Here is a 22,410-nt window from a genome sequence, read left to right as displayed (position 1 = left end):
TATGTTCATATTTAATAACACTATGGTTGAATGAATCGGTCACCACATCGACTTCTGCACTGCCACCCAGAAAAAGAGGCAACTTGGAGCTTACCTCAGTTTAATTTATGATCCTAGGAGGATATCTACGGGCCTTTTTAAGTACTACACCTATTATATTAGATCATCAGAAATGGGAGGGATAAACAGGAGATAGGCCTGTGCACCGTAAAACTAACTAGTTGAAACGAAACACAATTGTATTCAAAACCTAACCCTAACCGCTAACCCACTATACCTTACCCTAAACCTTAACCCTAACCTTAACCACTTCAAAAACTATACTTAACCCTAACCCTACAGACAGACAGTCTTTAAACCCAACCAACGGGTCAATCTACAAGTGGGCAACCATGGGGCCTACAACTTTGGCCGGCCGCGCCCGGACCCCTCCGGCCTACGCGCATATGATGTGGAGTGCACCCCCTCCCTTCCCCCCTCCGGTTTCCACGTGTCAGAGATGGAAGTGGATCAACCGACTCAAAACTAGAAACCTAACCCTAACCCTAACCCTAACCCTAACCCCTAACCCTAACCCTAACCCTGCATTTGAGCAAAACTGAAAGCGCAAACCACAGCATTTAACCATGGAAAGGTGACTGGGAGTATGACTGAATATAAACATTGCAGTTATTCCCTCCGCAAGGCAATCAAACAAGCGAAATGTCAGAATAGGGACAAATTGGAGTCACAATTCAACGGCTCAGACACAAGACGTATGTGAAAGGGTCTACAGACAATCACGGACTACAAAACAAAAATCTGCCACATCACGGACATCAACGTCTTGCTTCCAGACAAGCTCAACACCTTCAATGTCCACTTTGAGGATAATACAGTGCCACCGACGCAGCCCGCTACCAGGGACTGTGGGCTCTCCTTCTCCGTGGCCGACGTGAGTAAGACATTTAAATGTGTTAACCCTCGCAAGGCTGCCGGCCCAGACGGCATCCCTAGCCGCATCCTCAGAGCATGCACAGACCAGCTGGCTGGTGTGTTTAAGGACATATTCAATCAATCCCTATCCCAGTCTGCTGTCCCCACATGCTTCAAGATGGCCACTGTTGTTCCTGTACCCAAGAAGGCAAAGGTAACTGAATTGAATGACTATTGCCCCGTAGAACTCACTCCTGTTATTATGAAGTGCTTTGAGAGACTTGTTAAGGACCATATCACCTCCACCTTCCCTGTCACCCTAGACCCACTGCCATTTGCATTCCACCCCAATAGGGGTGGCAGCCTAGCCTAGTGGTTAGAGCGTTGGACTACTAACCGGAAGGTTGCAAGTTCAAACCCCCGAGCTGACAAGGTACAAATCTGTCGTTCTGCCCCTGAACAGGCAGTTAACCCACTCTTCCTAGGCCGTCATTGAAAATAAGAATTTGTTAACTTGCCTGGTTAAAAAAAGACATTACAATCACCACTGCCCTATCTTTCTGGACAAGAGGAATACTATTCATTGACTACAGCTCAGCATTCAACACCATAGTACCCTCCAAGCTCATCATTAAGCTTGAGGCCCTGAGTCTTAACCCCGCTGTGTGCGATTGGGTCCTGGACTTCCTGACTGGCTGCCTCCGGTGGTGAAGGTAGGAAACACCATCACCACTTCGCTGATCCTCAACACTGGGGCCCAACAAGGGTGCGTGCTCAGTCCGTTTTAAGTTCCTCGGCGTACACATCAAACTGAAATGGTCCACCCACACAGACAGCGTGGTGAAGAAGGTGCCTCTTCAACCTCAGGAGGCGGAAAAAATGTGGCTTGTCTCATAAAACCCTCACAAACTTTTACAGATGCACAATTGAGAGCATCCTGTCAGGCTGTATCATCGCCTGGTACGACAACAGCACCGCCTACTACCGCAGGGTTCTCTAGAGGGTGTTGAGGCACAACGCATCACCGGGGGAAAACTACCTGCCCACCCGATGTCACAGGAAGGCCAAAAAGATAATCAAAGACAACCACCACCCGAGCCACTGCCTTTTCACCTTGCTACCATCCAGATGGCAAGGTCAGTACAGGTGCATCAAAGCTGGGACTGAGAGACGGAAAAACAGCTTCTATCTCAAGGCCATCAGACTGTTCAACAGCCATCACTAACTCAGAGAGGCTGCTGCCTACATACAGACCTGAAATCATTGGCCACTCTAACAAATGGAGTCACTTTATTAATGCCACTTTAATCATGATGTTTACATATCTTTCATTACTAATCCCATATGTATATTGTATTTTATACCATCTACTGCATCTTGCCTGTGCCACTCGGTCATTGCTCATCCATATATTTATATGTACATATTCTTATTCCTTCCCTTTACTTAGATTTGAGTGTATTCGGTAGTTGTTGTGGAATTGTTAGATTACTTGTTGATATTGCTGCACTTTTAGAAACTAGAAGCACAAGCATTTGGCTACACTCGCATTAACATCTGCTAACCATGTGTATGTGACCAATACAATTTGATTTGATAAAAATGGTAACATATAACAGCCTAGGAACAGTGAATTAACTGCCTTGCTCAGGGGCAGAACGGCAGATTTCTACCTTGTCAGCTCAGGGATTCGATCTAGTACTGACCCAACGCTCTAACCACCTGCCGGCCCTATCTAGGAGGCTGTGGAGGGATCCAAATGGTGGATTTAAAAGAACCTGAATCATCAACGTACAATGACACCTTTGTTTTTAAGCCCTGGATTTCTAGGCCCTTGATTTTATTGTTGGATCTGATTTTAATAGCGATCATTTTGATGGCCATAATAAATAGATATGCCGATTGTGGACAACCTTGTTTTACTCCTCTTGACAGTTTAAAACTTTCTTAGAAGTAGCCATTATTTACTAATTTACACCTCAGGTTACTGTATATAACTTTAACCCATTGTATAAGAGATTCTCTAAAATGGAAATATTACAGGCATTTAAATACAGTATACATTCCAGCCGTACTTTATCAAAGTCAGCTATGAATATCAGGCCTGGTTTCCCAGATTTTTCATAGTGTTCTTTTCACACCCTGATCTGTTTCACCTGTCTTGTGCTTGTCTCCCCCCACCACTAGGTGTCTCCTATTTTTCCCCAGTATCCCTGTGTATTTATACCTGCGTTCTCTGTTTGTCTGTTGCCAGTTCATCTTGTTTTGTCAGGTCTTACCAAAATGTTTCCCTTTTCTAAAGTTCTTGTTTCTAGTCTTTCCGGTGCTGACCTTTATGCCTGTCCTGACCCTGAGCCTTCCTGCCGTTCTGTCCCATATTGACTATAACTTGGATTAAGAACCTCTGCCTGCCCTTGACCTGCCCCTTGGTGTTAATAAATATTCTGAGAATCAAACTATCCGCCTCCTGTGTCTGCATCTGGGTCAAATCTGGAGTCGTGATAGTTCTATTGTTTCCAGTACTTGTCTTATATTATCTCCAAAGTATCGTCCAAAACTTGTCTGATTAGGATGAATAATATCCAACAATAGCTTTTAAATTCTAAGCGCTATGCACTTCGCTAGAATTGTTGCATCACAACACTGAAGTGTAAGGGGCCTCCAATTTTTTAAATGGACTGACTCTTTATATTTACCACTAGGGTCCTGTTTCAGTGATAATGAAATATGACGTTCTTGTTGAGTATCTGATAATCTACCATTTTTATAGGAATGGTTAAAACATGCTCATAACACTTGATCTTTCTTAAATAAGTTCCTCCAATATTTTTTTTTCTCCTAATGCATTCTGTGCATCTATGGTACTGCTTTTATTGCTATCTATCTGTACTGTTAATCTCTCTATTTCCTTTCTCAATATGGATTATTTTCACCTAAATTTCTTTTGTTTTAAAGATGAGTATTGAATTGCATGGCCTCTAAAGACAGATGTAAAAGTGTCCCATACAATAAGGGGATCTGCTGTACCTACAGTATGTTATGTAGGAAAAAGTCAGTTATAAATTATTCTGTCCTAGTGAAACAAGTTTGGCCGGGGTAGGCTGTCATTTTAAATAAGAATTTGTTCTTAACTGTCTTGTTAAATTAAGGTAAAACAAAAACAACCTTGAACAATTTGCATTCGGATAAAATGTTTTTTAATTAATATCATCACCCCTTTTGAGTTTCTTTGGAAAATAATATTTTACCACCCCAGTCCTTTTTCCACACAACTTCATCTAAAATTCTTGAATGAGTTTCGGATCTTTTCTCTTATTTATATTGTGACTGTCACATTCTGACCTTAGTTCCTTTGTTATGTCTTTGTTTTAGTATGTTGTGGTTTTGTGTTTGGCCTGGTATGGTTCTCAATCAGAGGCAGGGGTCGTTCGTTGTCTCTGATTGAGAATCATACTTAGGTAGCCTTTTCCCGCCTATGTTTTGTGGGTGATTATTTCCTGTTTAGTGTTTTGTCCATTCACCTTACGGGACTGTCCGTTTGTCGTTTATTGTTTTGTTCAGTGTTCAGTTATTTTATTAAAAATATGAACACTTACCACGCTGCGCTTTGGTCCTCACCTTCTTCCACTACAGACGATCGTTACAGTGACAGACCAGCAATATCCACAATCTCAATTTTATTATTACAGACAAACTACATCTATAGTCTATATTAAATTACGACAGCCCAGATAGATCTGTCTCTATTATATTATGACAGATTTGCTAGATCTACTGTCTGTTATGTTATAATTATGTTATGGGACTCATCTAGTCGAAATAATGACTGTTTTATTGCTTCTTTAATCAGGACAACAGTTTTCAGCTGCGCTAACATAATTGCAAAAGGGTTTTCTAATAATCAATTAGCCTTTTAAAATGATCAACTTGGATTAGCTAACACAATTGGAAAACAGGAGTGATGGTCGCTGATAATGGGCCTCTGTACGCCTATGTAGATATTCCATAAAAAAATCAGCCTTTTCCAGCTACAATAGTCATTTACAACATCAACAATTACAATACACTGTATTTCTGATGATTTTGATGTTATTTTAATGGACAATTAGCTTTTCTTTCAAAAAGAAGGACATTTCGAAATGACCCCAAACTTTGAACAGTAGTGGAAATATCGTACCAGACAAAGGTTTTAACACACTTACTCATTCAAGTGTTTTCTTTATTTTTACTATTTTCTAAATTGTAGAATAATAGTGAAGACATAAAACTATGAAAAACTACCTCATGAAGCTGGTGGGGGGAGAATGCCAAGAGTGTACAAAGCTGTCATCTAGGAAAGGGTGCTACTTTGAAGATTCTCAAATATCAGATATATTTTGTTTAACACTATTTTGGTTACTACATGATTACATATGTGTTATTTCATAGTTTTGATGCCTTCACTATTGTTCTACAATGTAGAAAATAGTAAAAAGTAATGAACAACCCTTAAACTTTTGACTGGTACTGTATTTAGAAAAATATATGGCTGCTTTTGTCTTGGATTTAATGCTTGACAGCCGGTTTAAATTGGAGAAGGCGACATATTTGAGTAGCGATGCTTTTAAGTTGATTATGTTGGGCAATGGAAGTTATTTTCTGTTGGTTGTGATAATATATGGTATATTTGTTGTCGTAAGGGGGAAGGTGTTACAGGTTTTGGTTTTTCTATTAAATATTTTAGGTTGGACTTTAGCACGTATCGCTTGTTCTGACAACGATTCCTGGACTAAAAAGCTGTGATCCTAGACTAAATAGCATTTTTTATGAATTCTCTATTTCTTCGTAATCCAAGACTTAATCTGTATCCAGGAAATAGACCCTATATGTGTTGACCAGTGGATTATCTGTGACCATGAGGTAATAAAGAAACTAATAGGATTACAACCGTCCAGTCTGGAACAGCAGAAGTGGAACAAGACAAGTACAGATCAACAGCACAATCCCTACAGAACACTAAACACACACACGGGGACACAGTACTCAGAAACACATTACTCAATACCAAGGACAACAACCTGCTAGCTTCTACTGGTGAGTACACCTTGACACACCTCAGTAACAAGGACAACAACCTGTTAGCTTCTACTGGTGAGTAGAATACTGAACACACATACTGTCCTATGTTGTCCTTGGGGCAGTATGTGAACATGTGAATTTGAGAGGGTGAGGTTGTTTGTTGTCCTTGGGGCAGTATGTGTATATGTGAATATGACAGGGTTGGTTGTTGTCAAAATCAAATCAAATTTTATTTGTCACATACACGTGTTTAGCGGATGTTATTGCGGGTGTAGCGAAATGCTTGTGTTTCTAATTCTAACAGTGCAGTAATACAGTATCTAACAGTAACATTTAACAATTTCACAACAATACACAGAAATGGAATTAAGAATATACTGTATAAATATTCTGTGAGCAATGTCAGAGAGGCAGAACGAGGCAGTATGTGGACATGTGAATATGAGAGGGACTGTTGGTTGTTGTCTTGGGGGCACATTAACTACTGTCATCAAACACAACAAGATGAGTACCAGTGAGATGTTGTGGTGCTGGAAAAAAAACGACCTTATACAGTATCTGGCTATTCTGCTAGAATGGACCTGAGGTAACTACAGTAGTGACCAACCAGCTCGATTCAGTCCTATGTTGCAATATTTGAAAATGTGTTTTTTACATTGGATAAAGGTAGATACTCCGAGCTAGAAAATGGCATACAAAAAATGGGAAAGTAATTCTGCTTTGAAAGTTAATAAAACTGCAAACCCTCTTTTGAGAAAATGGCCCTTGAATGTTTTGGTAGACCTACTGGAGAGCTTTTCTTTGTCTACAATCCAAATTGTATTTTTCACATGCACCTTTCACATACAACTGGTGTAGACTTTACAGTGAAATGCTTACTTACAAGCTCTTAACAACAGTTTTATGAAAAATAAGGGTTAAGAAATTATATACTAAAATAAATAAAAAATAAAACAATAAAAATAATATGTACATGTAGGTAGGGTTAGGGTTAGGGTTAGTGAATATGCATGGTTAATAACGAAGAGTAACAGCAGCGTAAAAAAGGGGGTGTTGTGGGACAATTCAAATAGAATGGGTAGCCATTTGAATAGCTGTTCAGGAGTCTAATGGCTTGAGGGTATAAGTTGTTAAGAAGCCTTTTGGATCTAGACTTGGCACTCCGGTATCGCTTGCCGTGCTGTAGCAGAGAGAAGAGTCTATGACCAGGGTGGCTGGGTCTTTGGACATTTGTAGGGCCTTCCTCTGACACCTCCTGGTATAGATATCCTGGATGGCAGGAAGCTTAGCCCCAGTGATGTACTGGCTGTACGCACTACCCTCTGTAGAGCCTTGCGGTCGGATGCCGAGCAGTTGCCGTACAAAGCGGTGATGTGGCCAGACAACATGCTCTCAGACACATGCATACACACACAATAACATACGCACTATACACACATGTACACATGGATTTTGCGTTGTAGATATGTGGTAGTGGAGTAGGGCCTGAGGGCACACACTTAGTGTGTTGTGAATTCTGTAATGAATGTATTGTAATGTTTTTAAAATGGTATAACTGCCTTAATTTTGCCGGACCCCAGGAAGGGTAGCTGCGACCTTGGCAACAGCTAATAGGGATCCATAATAAACCCCAGGAAGAGTAGCTGCTGCCTTGACAGGAACTAATGGAGATCCATAATAAATACAAATACATATTGTCCAGCAGTATAACTTTTTGAGGATCAGAGGTCCCATGCCAAAGCTTTTCATCTTCCTGAAGGAGAAGAGGCATTTGGACCATGATAGGTCCTTAGCAATGTGGACACCGAGGAACTTGAAGCCCTCGACCCACTCCACTACCCGCTCCACTAAAGCCCCTTCGATGTGAATGGGATTGTGTTCAACCCTCCGTTTACTGTAGTCCTTGATAAGCTCCTTTGTGTTATGACGCTGAGAGAGAGGTTGCTGTTCTGGCACCACACTGCCTGGTCTTTGCCCTCCTCCCTATAGTCTCATTGTTGTCTGTGATCAGGCCATCCACCATTGTGTCATCGGCAAACTTGATTATGGTGTTGGAGTCGTGGGTGAACAGGGAATGAAGGAGGGGAAACAGCACACACCTCTGAGGGGCCCCCGTGTTGAGGGTCAGAGTGGCGGATGTGTTGTTGCCTATCCTCACCACCTGGGGACGTTCCATCAGGAAGTCCAGGATCCAATTGCAGAGGGATGTGCTCAGTCCAAGGGACCTTAGCTCAGTGATGAGCTTTGAGGGTATTATGGTGTTGAACGCTGAGCTGTAGTCTATGAACAGCATTCTCACGTAGGTGTTCATTTTGTGGAAACGTGTGGGATGATGGTGTTGATGTGAGGCATGACCAGCTTTTCAAAGCTCTTCAAGGCTACAGATGTGAGTGCTCTGGGTCGGTTGTCATTTAGACAGGTTACCTTGGCATTCTTGCACATAGGAACTATGGTGGTCTGCTTGAAACATGGGTATTATAGACTAGGTCAGAGAGAGTTTGAAAATGTCAGTGAAGACACTTGCCAGGTGGTCAGCCCATGCTCTGAGTACATGTCCTGGTAATATATCTGGCCCTACGAACTAATGAATGTTGACCTGTTTAAACTTCTTACTCACATCGACAGAGAGCGTGATCACACAGCCGTCCAGAAGAGCTGTTGCTCTCATACATATTTAAATGTTGCTTGCCTCGAAGCATAGAAGGCATTTAGCTTGTCTTGTCGGCCCACGTCACTAGACAGCTTGTGGCTGGGCTTCCCTTTATAATCCGTGATAGTTTGCAAGCCCTGCCACATCCAACGAGCATCAGAGCCAGTGTAGCAGGATTAGATCTCAGTTCTGTATTGACGCTTTTACTGTTTGAAAGTTTGTCGGAATGGTGTAGCGAGATTTCTTATAAGCATACAGATTAGTGTCCCACTCCTTGAAAGAGGCAGCTTTAGCTCAGTGCGGATGTTGCCTGTAATCCATGGCTTCTGGTTGGGATATGTACTTCCTGTCACTGTGGGGGCGATGTCGTCAATGCACTTGTTAATGAAGACAGTGACTGATGTGGTAAATTCCTCAACGCCACCGGAAGAATCCCAGACCATATTCCAGTCTGTGTGAAACAGTCCTGTAGCTTAACATCCGCTTGTGCGGGTGCGTCACTGGTACTTCCTGTTTGAGTTTTTACTTGTAAGCAGGAATCAGGAGGATAGAGTTGTGGTCAGATTTGACAAATGTAGGGTGAGCTACAGTAGTTGAGTTATGTTCACATGTAATGATTGGATATAATGATTGTGTAACGAGACAGAAGTGGAGAGGTAGCTCTAGATAACTCGAGGAACAGTCAACAGAATTATGATGTCAGTAAGAGAGAGGCCTGTTTCCAGGCCCCATGTTTCCATGAGGTTGGGTTAAGTTTAGGGGACCCCTAAACCTCTAACCTTACTTGTCGCCAAACCCTAAAGCTGTTTCACCCCTTTGTCATCCTTTGTTAGTATCCTCATGGTATTCTACTGATCTACTGAATAACCTTAACTAAACTAACCATCTTAACTCAACCTATAAGATAAAATAAATTCCACTAAACTGCTGTTGTTCTCCATCACACTGTACTAATCCAGTCTTGTTGCATAGTTCTGTCTGGAAAAGGGATGTTTACCAGCTCAACCTCAAATCTAAATCCTTTTAACTCACAAGATTAGATTAGGGGCTCTATTCAATCTGGATCGCTGAAGCGTTGCAGATTGAGCAATAGTTATGTAAGGGTCATTTCCGATTGAGCCGACATATGCGGCTGTTAAAGGAATTTGATTCCTATATGTTTATTAACCAATTCAATCAATACACTCAGCCCATTTCTAAGAATTTGTAAGATACTTATTTGCATAAAATGGACAGAGACCAGTCTCAAAATCAATCAATAGCGTTTATACTCGAGAGTACTGATCATGGTACAATTTACAACAGGTTATAAACTAAAAATGACATCATAGGTTTTAAACGGTCCTTCCCCCACTCCGATACAATGGCAGTATAGTTCACAAGCCTTCCCACATCGTCCACCACCTGTAAAATAATTTACTACCAGCCCAAGGTCTCTCCTCTCCCTGTGTAGAGACAAGATGTCCCGCAAGGAACACAGCGTTCTAGCCAGTCTGACGATAACTTCATTAGTTTCTACCAAGGAACAGACAGTCTTTGTTCTAATTCTTGATTATAATTACACACATTATATTCAGTACTATGATTATAATAAGATTCATACATCCATACAGTAACATAATAGTATTCTGTGTAGTCATAGTTCTGATTGAAATGTAAACATCATTTAGTCATTATTGTCTCAGCTAACGTGAGAACAATGCCTTCAAATGTCAATCATGCTGTTATGCTGAACTTCCGCTAGCGCCCCTGGTCCAGGCGAACTCGGACGAAAACTTCAAAAAGTCATATTCCAGGTCGAATAAACTGGTCAAACTAAGTAGAGAATCAATCTTCAGGATGTTATTTTCATATATATCCAATAACGTTCCAACCGGAGCATTCGTTTTTGTCTACAGGGTAATGGAACGCAAGGCTATGGCAACAGTAATATGCTCAACCAGGAACTGGCATTCTGACAGACTACTGACTCATTCCCCTCCCATCCGGTCCCACGTCACACTAGAGGCTTCATTCCACGTTCTACTGACTGTTGACATCTAGTGGAAGGTGTAGGAAGTGCGAACAGATCCATATCTTGTTTGGATGTGAATAGGCGATGACTTGAAATTCAACCAGTCCCAGAATTTCCAATTCCTGTTTGGAAGTTTGCCTGCCCTATGAGTTATGTTATACTCACATACATAATTCAAACAGTTTTAGAAATGTCAGAGTGGTTTCTATCCAATGATAATAATATATGCTTATATTAGCATCTAGGACAGAGTAGGAGGCAGTTTACTATGGGCACGCAATTCATCCAAAGTGAAAATACTGCCTCCTATCCCTAACAGGTTTTAACCCCCTGGAGTCGATTTCTGCAGCACCGTTGAAATTTAATTAGCACAATAATAAGTCCCCATAAAAATCTGGCAGTTTAATTACACAATTTTATGTGTGTGTGTGTGTGTGTGTGCGCGCGCGCGCGTGTGTGTGCGCGTGTCACTTCGCATATAAATGCGGAAGTAAAAGTAACTGCCTCCAGTATTTCATGGTTTCTTCTCTTCCAGACTGAGCTTCCTGTGATCGGACAAGATGAGGTTTCTGATTGGTTGGGTTGTGTTGGTCATGTCATTGGGGGTCTTGCAATGCGCAGCAGAAGACACTGCAGCAGGCATCTCAGAGGACACCCTGAAGCGTGAGTCTAACACACACACACACACACACACACACACACACACACACACACACACACACACACACACACACACACACACACACACACACACACACACACACCCCTCCTTCTGTCTCTCAGAACTGTCTGATGTTGGGGAGAAGCTGGTGGATGAGGAGGTGAGGAGAGCTCTGTATGGAGTGAAACAGATGAAGGAGGTACTGGTGAAGAATGAGGAGAAACATGAAGACCTGATGAAGTCTCTCCAACACAGCAGTGACAAGAAGAAGGTATGTATCTTTACCTTTAGGGTTTGAAGGCCATATTTACCTTCTAGGGTTTGAAGGCCATATTTACCTTCTAGGGTTTGAAGGCCATATTTACCTTCTAGGGTTTGAAGGCCATATTTACCTTCTAGGGTTTGAAGGCCATATTTTATCTTCTAGGGTTTGAAGGCCATATTTACCTTCTAGGGTTTGAAGGCCATATTTACCTTCTAGGGTTTGAAGGCCATATTTACCTTCTAGGGTTTGAAGGCCATATTTACCTTCTAGGGTTTGAAGGCCATATTTACCTTCTAGGGTTTGAAGGACATATTTACCTTCTAGGGTTTGAAGGCCATCTTTACCTTCTAGGGTTTGAAGGCCATCTTTACCTTCTAGGGTTGGAAGTCCATATTTACCTTTTAGGGTTTGAAGGCCATCTTTACCTTCTAGGGTTTGAAGGCCATCTTTACCTTCTAGGGTTGCAGGCCATATTTACCTTTTAGGATTTGTGGTCCATCTTTAAATTTGAGGATTTGGGGTCTGTCTTTACCTTCTAGAGTTTGTGGTGAATCTTACTTTAAGGTTTAGGTGGTGGACCAAAGTGGCTATGTTCAGAGCATGAGATGTCAGAGATCAGGGTTAGAGGTCAGACGTTATATAGTATTGTTGTTGTCCATTAGGGTGTGGCCCAGCAATACCAGGAGGTGGAGCTAAAGCTGGAGGAGGCGGAGCATCAGTGCCAGGAGTCTCTAAAGGAGGAATGGGAGGCATGTTGGCTGTGTCTGGAGGACGCCTGTAAGACCTTCTACACCTCCACATGCAGGCAGGGCTTCAGCTCCTTCCAGGCCAAGGTACACAGACACACACACACACACACACACACACTAAATTAACCTCACCTCACCTAACACCCTCCCCCTGGCCAGGTAGAGAACTTCTTCCGCGGGGTGTCATCTCGGTTCGGCCAGAGAGACCCACGTCCTCTAGATGGAGATATGTTGGTGAACCAGAGCGCTGATAAACCCGACAGGGAGGTAGTTCGCATAGAAGACTCCTTCAACAGCCTCATCGCCAAGGTACTGGACAAGTCCATCTACAGAAAATGTCACCACTAAGTCGGAAGTCAATTTCCATTGTTCTCATTGTCAGTTTATTCTGTTTATCCATCTTGTTTGATGAGCGAGGTAGTGTCAGTTGATTAGCGAGTTAGTGTCAGTTGACTAGCGAGGTAGAATCAGTAGACTAGCGAGGTAGCGTCAGTAGACTAGCGAGGTAGCATCAGTAGACTAGCGAGGTAGCGTCAGTTGACCAGTGAGGTAGCATCAGTAGACTAGCGAGGTAGCGTCAGTAGACTAGCGAGGTAGCATCAGTTGACTAGCGAGGTAGCGTCAGTTGACTAACGAGGTAGCATCAGTAGACTAGCGAGGTAGCATCAGTTGACCAGTGAGGTAGTGTCAGTTGACTAGTGATGTAGTGTCAGTTCACTAGTGAGGTAGTGTCAGTTCACTAGTGAAGTAGTGTTAGTTGACTAGTGATGTAGTGTCAGTTGTCTAGTGATGTAGTGTCATTTGACTAGTGATGTAGTGTCAGTTGACTAGTGATGTAGTGTCAGTTGACTAGTGAGGTAGAGTTAGTTGACTAGTGAGGCAGTGTCAGTTGACTAGTGAGGTATTGTCAGTTGACTAGTGAGGTAGAGTTAGTTGACTAGTGAGGTTGTGTCAGTTGACTAGTGAGGTATTGTCAGTTGACAAGTGAGGTATTGTCAGTTGCTTTCTGAGGTAGAGTCCATTGACTAGTGAGGCAGTGTCAGTTGACTAGTGAGGTAGAGTCAGTTGAGTAGTGAGGTAGAGTTAGTTGACTAGTGTGGTAGAGTTAGTTGACTAGTGTGTCCGTGTCAGTTGACTAGTGAGGTAGTGTCAGTTGATGTTTGAGGTAGTGTCAGTTGACTAGTGAGGTATTGTCAGTTGACTAGTGAGGTAGAGTTAGTTTACTAGTGAGGTTGTGTCAGTTGACTAGTGAGGTAGAGTTAGTTGACTAGTGAGGTCGTGTCAGTTAACTTGTGAGGTATTGTCAGTTGACAAGTGAGGTATTGTCAGTTGCTTTCTGAGGTAGAATCAGTTGATTAGTTAGGTAGTGTCAGTTTGCTATTGAGGTAGTGTCAGTTGATGTTTGAGGTAGTGTCAGTTGACTAGTAAGGTTTAGTCAGTTGACCAGTGAAGTAGTATCAGTTGACTAGTGAGGTAGTGTCCGTTGACTAGTGATGTAGTGTCCGTTGACTAGTGATGTAGTGCCAGTTGACTAGTGATGTAGTGCCAGTTGACTAGTGAGGTGGTGTCAGTTAACTGCAGAAGTAGGTTCAGATAAATGGGGAGGTAGTTCCAGTTGACTAGTGATGTATTGTCAGTTGACTAGTGAGGCAGTGCCAGTTGACGAGTGAGGTAGAGTTAGTTGACTAGTGAGGTAGAGTTAGTTGACTAGTGAGACAGTGTCAGTTGACTAATGAGGTATTGTCAGTTGACTAGTGAGGTAGTGTCAGTTGACTAGTGATGTAGTGTCAGTTCACTAGTGAAGTAGTGTTAGTTGACTAGTGATGTAGTGTCAGTTGTCTAGTGATGTAGTGTCATTTGACTAGTGATGTAGTGTCAGTTGACTAGTGATGTAGTGTCAGTTGACTAGTGAGGTAGAGTTAGTTGACTAGTGAGGCAGTGTCAGTTGACTAGTGAGGTATTGTCAGTTGACTAGTGAGGTAGAGTTAGTTGACTAGTGAGGTTGTGTCAGTTGACTAGTGAGGTATTGTCAGTTGACAAGTGAGGTATTGTCAGTTGCTTTCTGAGGTAGAGTCCATTGACTAGTGAGGCAGTGTCAGTTGACTAGTGAGGTAGAGTCAGTTGAGTAGTGAGGTAGAGTTAGTTGACTAGTGTGGTAGAGTTAGTTGACTAGTGTGTCCGTGTCAGTTGACTAGTGAGGTAGTGTCAGTTGATGTTTGAGGTAGTGTCAGTTGACTAGTGAGGTATTGTCAGTTGACTAGTGAGGTAGAGTTAGTTGACTAGTGAGGTTGTGTCAGTTGACTAGTGAGGTAGAGTTAGTTGACTAGTGAGGTCGTGTCAGTTAACTTGTGAGGTATTGTCAGTTGACAAGTGAGGTATTGTCAGTTGCTTTCTGAGGTAGAATCAGTTGATTAGTTAGGTAGTGTCAGTTTGCTATTGAGGTAGTGTCAGTTGATGTTTGAGGTAGTGTCAGTTGACTAGTAAGGTTTAGTCAGTTGACCAGTGAAGTAGTATCAGTTGACTAGTGAGGTAGTGTCCGTTGACTAGTGATGTAGTGTCCGTTGACTAGTGATGTAGTGCCAGTTGACTAGTGATGTAGTGCCAGTTGACTAGTGAGGTGGTGTCAGTTAACTGCAGAAGTAGGTTCAGATAAATGGGGAGGTAGTTCCAGTTGACTAGTGATGTATTGTCAGTTGACTAGTGAGGCAGTGCCAGTTGACGAGTGAGGTAGAGTTAGTTGACTAGTGAGGTAGAGTTAGTTGACTAGTGAGACAGTGTCAGTTGACTAATGAGGTATTGTCAGTTGACTAGTGAGGTAGTGTCAGTTGACTAGTGATGTAGTGTCAGTTCACTAGTGAGGTAGTGTCAGTTCACTAGTGAAGTAGTGTTAGTTGACTAGTGATGTAGTGTCAGTTGTCTAGTGATGTAGTGTCATTTGACTAGTGATGTAGTGTCAGTTGACTAGTGATGTAGTGTCAGTTGACTAGTGATGTAGTGTCAGTTGACTAGTGATGTAGTGTTAGTTGACCTGTTCTCTCCCTCCCAGGTGGGCTCCCTGTTTGAGCGCAGTGTGGTGCTGGTGGACAAGATGCAAGGTAAACTGGACCAAAACCTCCAGAAGGCCTTTGACCCCCAGAGCAGAGGCCAAGCCCGGGGCCAACAGCCTACCCAGGACCCCTTCTCCCTGGGGATGGACTTGGGCTTCATCCACAGAGTGGGGCTGGAGGAGGTCCTGGACTCCTTCTTTAACTTTGGGAAGAGTGTTGTGGAGGACTTTGGGGACGTGGTCACACGAGTGTTTGATGACCTCAAAGACGTTGTGGAGGAGGAGAGGAAGAGAGGTAGCTCCAACACAAAACTAGAAACATTATTGATATTGTTCTATTACAAAGAGATAACCCTAACCGAACCCAACACAGAACTAGAAACCCTATTGATAGCTATAATAGTTAATGACAGATAATCTGTTCCTCTGGTCCAGAGAGGGAGCTGTTCCCTCATTTCCTCCAGAACAGGAAGTTGTGTAGAGAGTTGAGGAGGCAGACTTCAGAATGCTGGCAGCTGCAGAACCAGTGTCAGTCCTGCCAAGGGGTGCTGCTCACAGGTAACACACACACACACACACACACACACACACAAAAAAAACCACACACACACACACACTCTCCAACTGCCTCCTGTCCCCTATGTGTGTCAGAGTGTCCCAGTGTGCGGGAGCTGCATGTGGAACTGGATGAGGTGTCTCAGCTGCGGGACATGTCGAAGGAGCAGTACGACGAGGTAACATAGCATAGCATTGTGTAGCATTCCGTATCATAGCATAGCATAGGATAACATACCATCCGTTCTGTTTAATCCATTACTCCAGGTTCTGAGCATTGTGCAGCAGCACACAGGTGACACGGCGAGCTGGATAAGCAACATGGCTACTGAGTTCAGCTGGGTGACAGAAATGGTCAACAACAACACCACACCTGATACCAAATTCCGCATCAGAAAGGTCAGACAGACAGACAGACAGACAGACAGACAGACAGACAGACAGACAGACAGACAGACAGACAGACAGACAGTAAGTACATACCGTAAAACTTAAATGAATAACCGAGGCATTCATTTGCTTAAATCCCTGAAAACAACATGCTCTTATTAGAGAAAGGTTTATATTGTGGTGTCAGTATATTGTTGTTTCTACCCAGGAGGTGTCAATATTAGTACAGCATATTGTTTCTACCCAGGAGGTGTCAGTATATTGTTGTTTCTACCCAGGAGGTGTCAGTATATTGTTGTTTCTACCCAGGTGGTGTCAGTAAATTGTTGTTTCTACCCAGGTGGTGTCAGTATATTGTTGTTTCTACCCAGGTGGTGTCAGTATATTGTTGTTTCTACCCAGGAGGTGTCAGTATATTGTTGTTTCTACCCAGGTGGTGTCAGTATATTGTTGTTTCGACCCAGGTGGTGTCAGTATATTGTTGTTTCTACCCAGGTGGTGTCAGTATTTTGTTGTTTCTACCCAGGTGGTGTCAGTATATTGTTGTTTCTACCCAGGTGGTGTCAGTATATTGTTGTTTCTACCCAGGAGGTGTCAGTATATTGTTGTTTCTACCCAGGTGGTGTTAGTATATTGTTGTTTCTACCCAGGTGGTGTCAGTATATTGTTGTTTCTACCCAGGAGGTGTCAGTATATTGTTGTTTCTACCCAGGAGGTGTCAGTATATTGTTGTTTCTACCCAGGTGGTGTCAGTATATTGTTGTTTCTACCCAGGAGGTGTCAGTATTTTGTTGTTTTTACCCAGGTGGTGTCAGTATATTGTTGTTTCTACCCAGGTGGTGTCAGTATATTGTTGTTTCTACCCAGGAGGTGTCAGTATATTGTTGTTTCTACCCAGGAGGCGTCAGTATATTGTTGATTCTACCCAGGAGGTGTCAGTATATTGTTGTTTCTACCCAGGTGTTGTCAGTATATTGTTGTTTCTACCCAGGTGGTGTTAGTATATTGTTGTTTCTACCCAGGAGGTGTCAGTATATTGTTGTTTCTACCCAGGTGGTGTCAGTATATTGTTGTTTCTACCCAGGTGGTGTTAGTATATTGTTGTTTCTACCCAGGTGGTGTCAGTATATTGTTGTTTCTACCCAGGTGGCGTCAGTATATTGTTGTTTCTACCCAGGTGGTGTCAGTATATTGTTGTTTCTACCCAGGAGGTGTCAGTATATTGTTGTTTCTACCCAGGAGGTGTCAGTATATTGTTGTTTCTACCCAGGAGGTGTCAGTATATTGTTGTTTCTACCCAGGTGGTGTCAGTATATTGTTGTTTCTACCCAGGAGGTGTCAGTATATTGTTGTTTCTACCCAGGTGGTGTCAGTATATTGTTGTTTCTACCCAGGTGGTGTCAGTATATTGTTGTTTCTACCCAGGAGGTGTCAGTATATTGTTGTTTCTACCCAGGTGGTGTCAGTATATTGTTGTTTCTACCCAGGTGTTGTCAGTATGAGTACAGTATGTTGTTTCTACCCAGGTGGTCTCAGCATGATCACAATTTATTGTTGATTCTACCCAGGTGGTGTCAGTAAGAGTACAACACATTGTTTTTTTTACCCAGGTGGTGTCAGAGGGAGTTGATGGAGGCAGCTCGTCAGGGGGAGACACCAAGGTGGAGCTGAACATCCTAAACTCTCCTCCTCTCCTCCTGACCATTCCAGCTGGTGTGGAGCTGCAGGACCCCGCCTTTATAAATTTTGTCGCTCAGGAGGCCCTGGAGATGTACAAGCAGATGTTCAGGTAATATATACTACTACTACGTTAAACTAAACATTTTTACCGAACAACATTCCATAGCGCCACTGAACATGCCTGTGTTGATGAATGCTATTTTCTGCTTTCAGACACAATGACGACTAAGCATGAAGAAAGTTCACTCAATGTCATGTCATAGTTAGTGGACAGTACGCTGTGTGTTTTTGTTTACTATATTTAATGTATATAGTTTTGTAAACAAATGAATATTTATTTATTTAGGGAACATTTTAAGATTAACGAGACAACTTATTGTAATGTTGGAATTGATTACATGTAAAATTGAACCAAAGTAACTTGTACCAGTTGTCATGTTGCATGTTGTACAATAAAAGGAGGACCTAGATTCAAGTACATTTTCATTTAACACTGACTTTTTGGCTTCAAACTTCAAAAATTCAGAACTTTTTTTACTAGTGGTACTCAGCTAGCATACAAAAGCTACAAATGGTGAAATTAACAAAGCTTCTCTGTTACAAATTCAGTATTACAGGGATAAATAAGGCCCCTCATCCCCGATTCTCTGCTGGGTGCGCTATATCACGTTCACCTAGTGTGGTCTCATTCAAATGATCCAAAGTCTATACTATATGAAGAGCATGCTTGAAGAAGCACAGGGCAAAGTTATATTTCTAAGAAAATGTACGTCCTTCCTGATTTTTTTTGTGCTGTATAAAAAACTAGGCTACACTGCATTACACACTGCAATGGATAGGCATTCTCAATCACTAGCCCCAGACTGCCCTGCTCTTGCTGATGTAACCGGTGCTGTGCTGCACCGCTGTAACTCTGCGTTGTGTTGATTGAGACTATAGACGTGGACTTTGGAGGTCAGGTAGTTTTAATTAAGCAGAATTCACTCTCTGCATCCTGCATCTGCATCCAAAAGAAAATAATACATTTATTGAGCACATATGTTCTGCGAATCGTCGCCTCTTTCTCTCATAGTGCATCAAAATTATTTTTGAATCCAAAAATTAGTACAGCCTCTTCTTATTATGCATCAACACATAACATATATTTTACATAGATAAAACCACATACCTGCATCCAAAAGGAAATAAAACATTTGTCGAGCACATATGGTCTGCGAATCGTCGCCTCTTTCTACAACAGATGCACAATAGGATGGACTGGGATCATTCGAGGAGCTAGCCATCATTCACACATACAATATCCTGCTAATACCTTAGCTAGCTATTAACCACATGTTGAATTCAGAATGTTGATATCATCCTAAAAAGTACAATTACATCTTAACAATAAATCAAATCAAATTTATTTATATAGCCCTTCGTACATCAGCTGATATCTCAAAGTGCTGTACAGAAACCCAGCCTAAAACCCCAAACAGCAAGCAATGCAGGTGTAGAAGCACCATCCACTTATGAGTAACCTCTAAATATACAACATTATTCATGAACAGAACACTGTGTGTATGACTTTGTGCTTAAAAGAATCAAACTTTTCTGAAGATGACAGAAAAAGCGTGCCTACCTCTCATAGTGCATCAAAATGATTTGAGCACGCAGGGCAAAACGTAAGTACACACTCCTCTACTCCCAGGATGCATAATAACAAATCAGCATGACATATTAATATATGAACCTGGTGAAATTAAAAGGGTAGTAAAAGGGTTAACATCAGTCTAACAGTTGTTAAAGCACTGTGTGAATTTCACCAGATTCATATATTAATATGTCATGTTGATTTGTTGCCTATCCAATGAGTGTGCTGTAGGCATTCTGGACATTTGTGGAAACGAACTAGGCCTACTAATATCCTGTTCAGTTGGTAGTACTAGTTATTTAAATGATTTCCAAAGCTTTTTAGGGTCATTTTTGTTTTCAATGATTTTCTCAGCAAAGTGACCCCTCTTAGCTTCATCCATCCTGCTCTGTGCTTAATTTCTGTGACGTTTATATAGGACAAATCAGACTGTTCTTGAGAGTTCTTACATTTTTTAAATGCCTTATTCCTTGCTTGGATAGATCTCATGATTAAACCAAGGGTATGATTCTGTTACTATCATGATTAAGACAAGGGTATGATTCTGTCACTATCATATATTTTTTTTAACCTTTATTTAACTAGGCAAGTCAGTTAAGAACAAATTCTTATTTTCAATGACGGCCTAGGAACAGTGAACCTAGGCCGTTATATAGGACAAATCAGACTGTTCTTGAGAGTTCTTACATTTTTTAAATGCCTTATTCCTTGCTTGGATAGATCTCATGATTAAACCAAGGGTATGATTCTGTTACTATCATGATTAAGACAAGGGTATGATTCTGTCACTATCATATATTTTTTTTAACCTTTATTTAACTAGGCAAGTCAGTTAAGAACAAATTCTTATTTTCAATGACGGCCTAGGAACAGTGAACCTAGGCCGTTCAGGGGCAGAATGACAGATCGGGGATATGAACTTGCAACCTTTCGGTTACTAGTTCAACGCTCTAACCACTAGGCTACCCTGCCGCCCCATCATGATTAAACCAAGGGTATGATTCTGTCACTATCAACTGATGTTCAACATTTCAACACTAAATAAACTAATAAACAACACACTAACAATGAATCAATCAGGAGCAGGGCAGGCAGCCTAAGGAACAAAATGAATTATTTAGGCAATATTATTATTATTATTATTATTATTATGTAGGCTATATTATGATTATTACTATTATTATTATTATTATTATTATTATTATTTAGGCTATATGACTATTATTTAGGCAATATTATTATCATTATTTCGAGGCTATATTATTATTACTATTATTTAGGCTATATTATTATTATTATTATTTCAAGTCTATATTATTATTATCATTATTATTTAGGCTATATTACTATTATTATTATTTTTAGGCTATATTATTATTAGGGCCTTAGATTTGTGTATGTCATTTAGGGGAAAATTGAAAAAAAGGGGGCTATCCCTCAGTTAACTAGGTAGGCCAGTTGATAACAAGTTCTCATTTACAACTGCGACCTGGCCAAGGTAAAGCAAAGCAGTGCAACACAAACAACACAGAGTTACACATGGAAAAAACAAGCATACGGTCAATAAATAACACAACAGAAAAGTGTATATATAGTGTGTGAAAATGAAGTAAGATTAATTACAATTTAATTACAAAATAATTACAATTTAGCAATTAAACACTGGAGTGATAGATGTGCAGAAGATGAGTGTGCAAGTACAGATACTGGGGTGCAAAGGAAAACATTTTTGAATAACATGAATAACAATATGGGGATGAGGTAGTTGGGTTGGCTACTTACAGGTGGGCTATATACAGGTGCAATGATCTGTGAGCTGCTCTGACAGCTGATGCTTAAAGTTAGTGAGGGAGATATGACTCACCAGCTTCAGTGATTTTTGCAGTTCGTTCCAGTCATTGGCAGCAGAGAACTGGAAGGAAAGGCAGCCAAAGTAGGAATTGGCTTTGGGGGTGACCAGTCAAATATACCTGCTGGAGTGTGTGCTATGGGTGGGTGCTGCTATGGTGACCAGTGGAGCGTTACCTAGCAAACTTATAGATGACCTGGAGCCAGTGGGTTTGGCGACAAATATGAAGCGAGGACCAGCCAACGAGAGCATACAGGTCGCAGTGGTGGGTAGTATATGGGGCTTAGGTGACAAAACGGATGGCACTGTGATAGACTGCATCCAATTTGCTGAGTAGAGTGTTGGAGATCGTATGTTTTGCAGCATGAGTGAAGGATGCTTTGTTGCGAAATAGGAAGCCGATTCTAGATTTAATTTTGGATTGGAGATGCTTAATGTGAGTCTGGAAGAAGAGTTTACAGCCTAACCAGACACCCAGGTATTTGTAGTTGTCCACATATTCTAAGTCAGAACTGTCCAGAGTAGTGATGCTACGGGCAGGTCCGGGCAGGTCCGAGCGGGCAGGTCCGGGCAGCGATCGGTTGAAGAGCATGCATTTAGTTTTACTTGCATTTAAGAGCAGTTGTAGGCCACGGATGGAGTGTTGTATGGCATTGAAGCTCGTCTGTAGGTTAGTTAACACAAATCAAATCACATTTTATTGGTCACATACACATGGTTTGCAGATGTTAATGCGAGAGTAGCGAAATGCTTGTGCTTCTAGTTCCGACCATGTAGTATAATTGTCACGCCCTGACCATAGAGAGCCTTTTTATTCTCTATTTTGGTTAGGTCGGGGTGTGACTAGGGGGGGGGGGGGTGTTCCTATCTAGGTGTTTTATTTCTATGTTGGCCTGGTATGGTTCCCAATCAGAGGCAGCTGTATATCATTGTCTCTGATTGGGG

At 41.8% G+C, this 22,410-nt stretch overlaps 1 protein-coding gene across 3 annotated transcripts; it reads left to right on the top strand.

Annotated features, from left to right (window-relative positions):
- Window positions 1-5,875: 5,875 nt before the first annotated feature.
- Window positions 5,876-18,461, top strand: LOC139387074 (clusterin-like 1 (retinal)). Of its 3 annotated transcripts, none has more exons than XM_071133060.1 (11): window positions 5,876-5,988; window positions 11,173-11,300; window positions 11,421-11,569; window positions 12,226-12,396; window positions 12,472-12,621; window positions 15,359-15,653; window positions 15,794-15,916; window positions 16,010-16,092; window positions 16,181-16,312; window positions 18,014-18,092; window positions 18,197-18,461. In XM_071133060.1, exons 2-10 carry the CDS (start codon window positions 11,198-11,200, stop codon window positions 18,044-18,046), a joined length of 1,239 nt encoding a protein of 412 aa, XP_070989161.1. In that variant the 5' UTR covers window positions 5,876-5,988; window positions 11,173-11,197; the 3' UTR covers window positions 18,047-18,092; window positions 18,197-18,461. The 3 variants fall into 3 exon arrangements, with proteins under 3 accessions (XP_070989161.1, XP_070989159.1, XP_070989160.1); XM_071133058.1 differs by having other exon boundaries at window positions 17,914-18,092; XM_071133059.1 differs by having other exon boundaries at window positions 5,876-6,045; window positions 17,914-18,092.
- The last annotated feature ends 3,949 nt before the right edge of the window (window positions 18,462-22,410 follow it).

Source organism: Oncorhynchus clarkii, chromosome 28, assembly GCF_045791955.1.
Source record: "Oncorhynchus clarkii lewisi isolate Uvic-CL-2024 chromosome 28, UVic_Ocla_1.0, whole genome shotgun sequence".
Classification (NCBI taxonomy): Eukaryota; Metazoa; Chordata; class Actinopteri; order Salmoniformes; family Salmonidae; genus Oncorhynchus; species Oncorhynchus clarkii.
The sequence above is the reverse complement of the archived record's forward strand: the minus strand, read 5'-3'. Positions and strand labels throughout refer to the sequence as shown.

Coding starts and splice junctions, on each gene's coding strand:
- LOC139387074 (XM_071133058.1), top strand. CDS start 11,198: ATGAGGTTTCTGATTGGTTGGGTTGTGTTGGTCATGTCATTGGGGGTC. Junction 12,397..12,471: donor TCAGCTCCTTCCAGGCCAAG/GTACACAGACAC, acceptor CCCCCTGGCCAG/GTAGAGAACTTCTTCCGCGG. Junction 16,313..17,913: donor CCAAATTCCGCATCAGAAAG/GTCAGACAGACA, acceptor TTTTTTACCCAG/GTGGTGTCAGAGGGAGTTGA.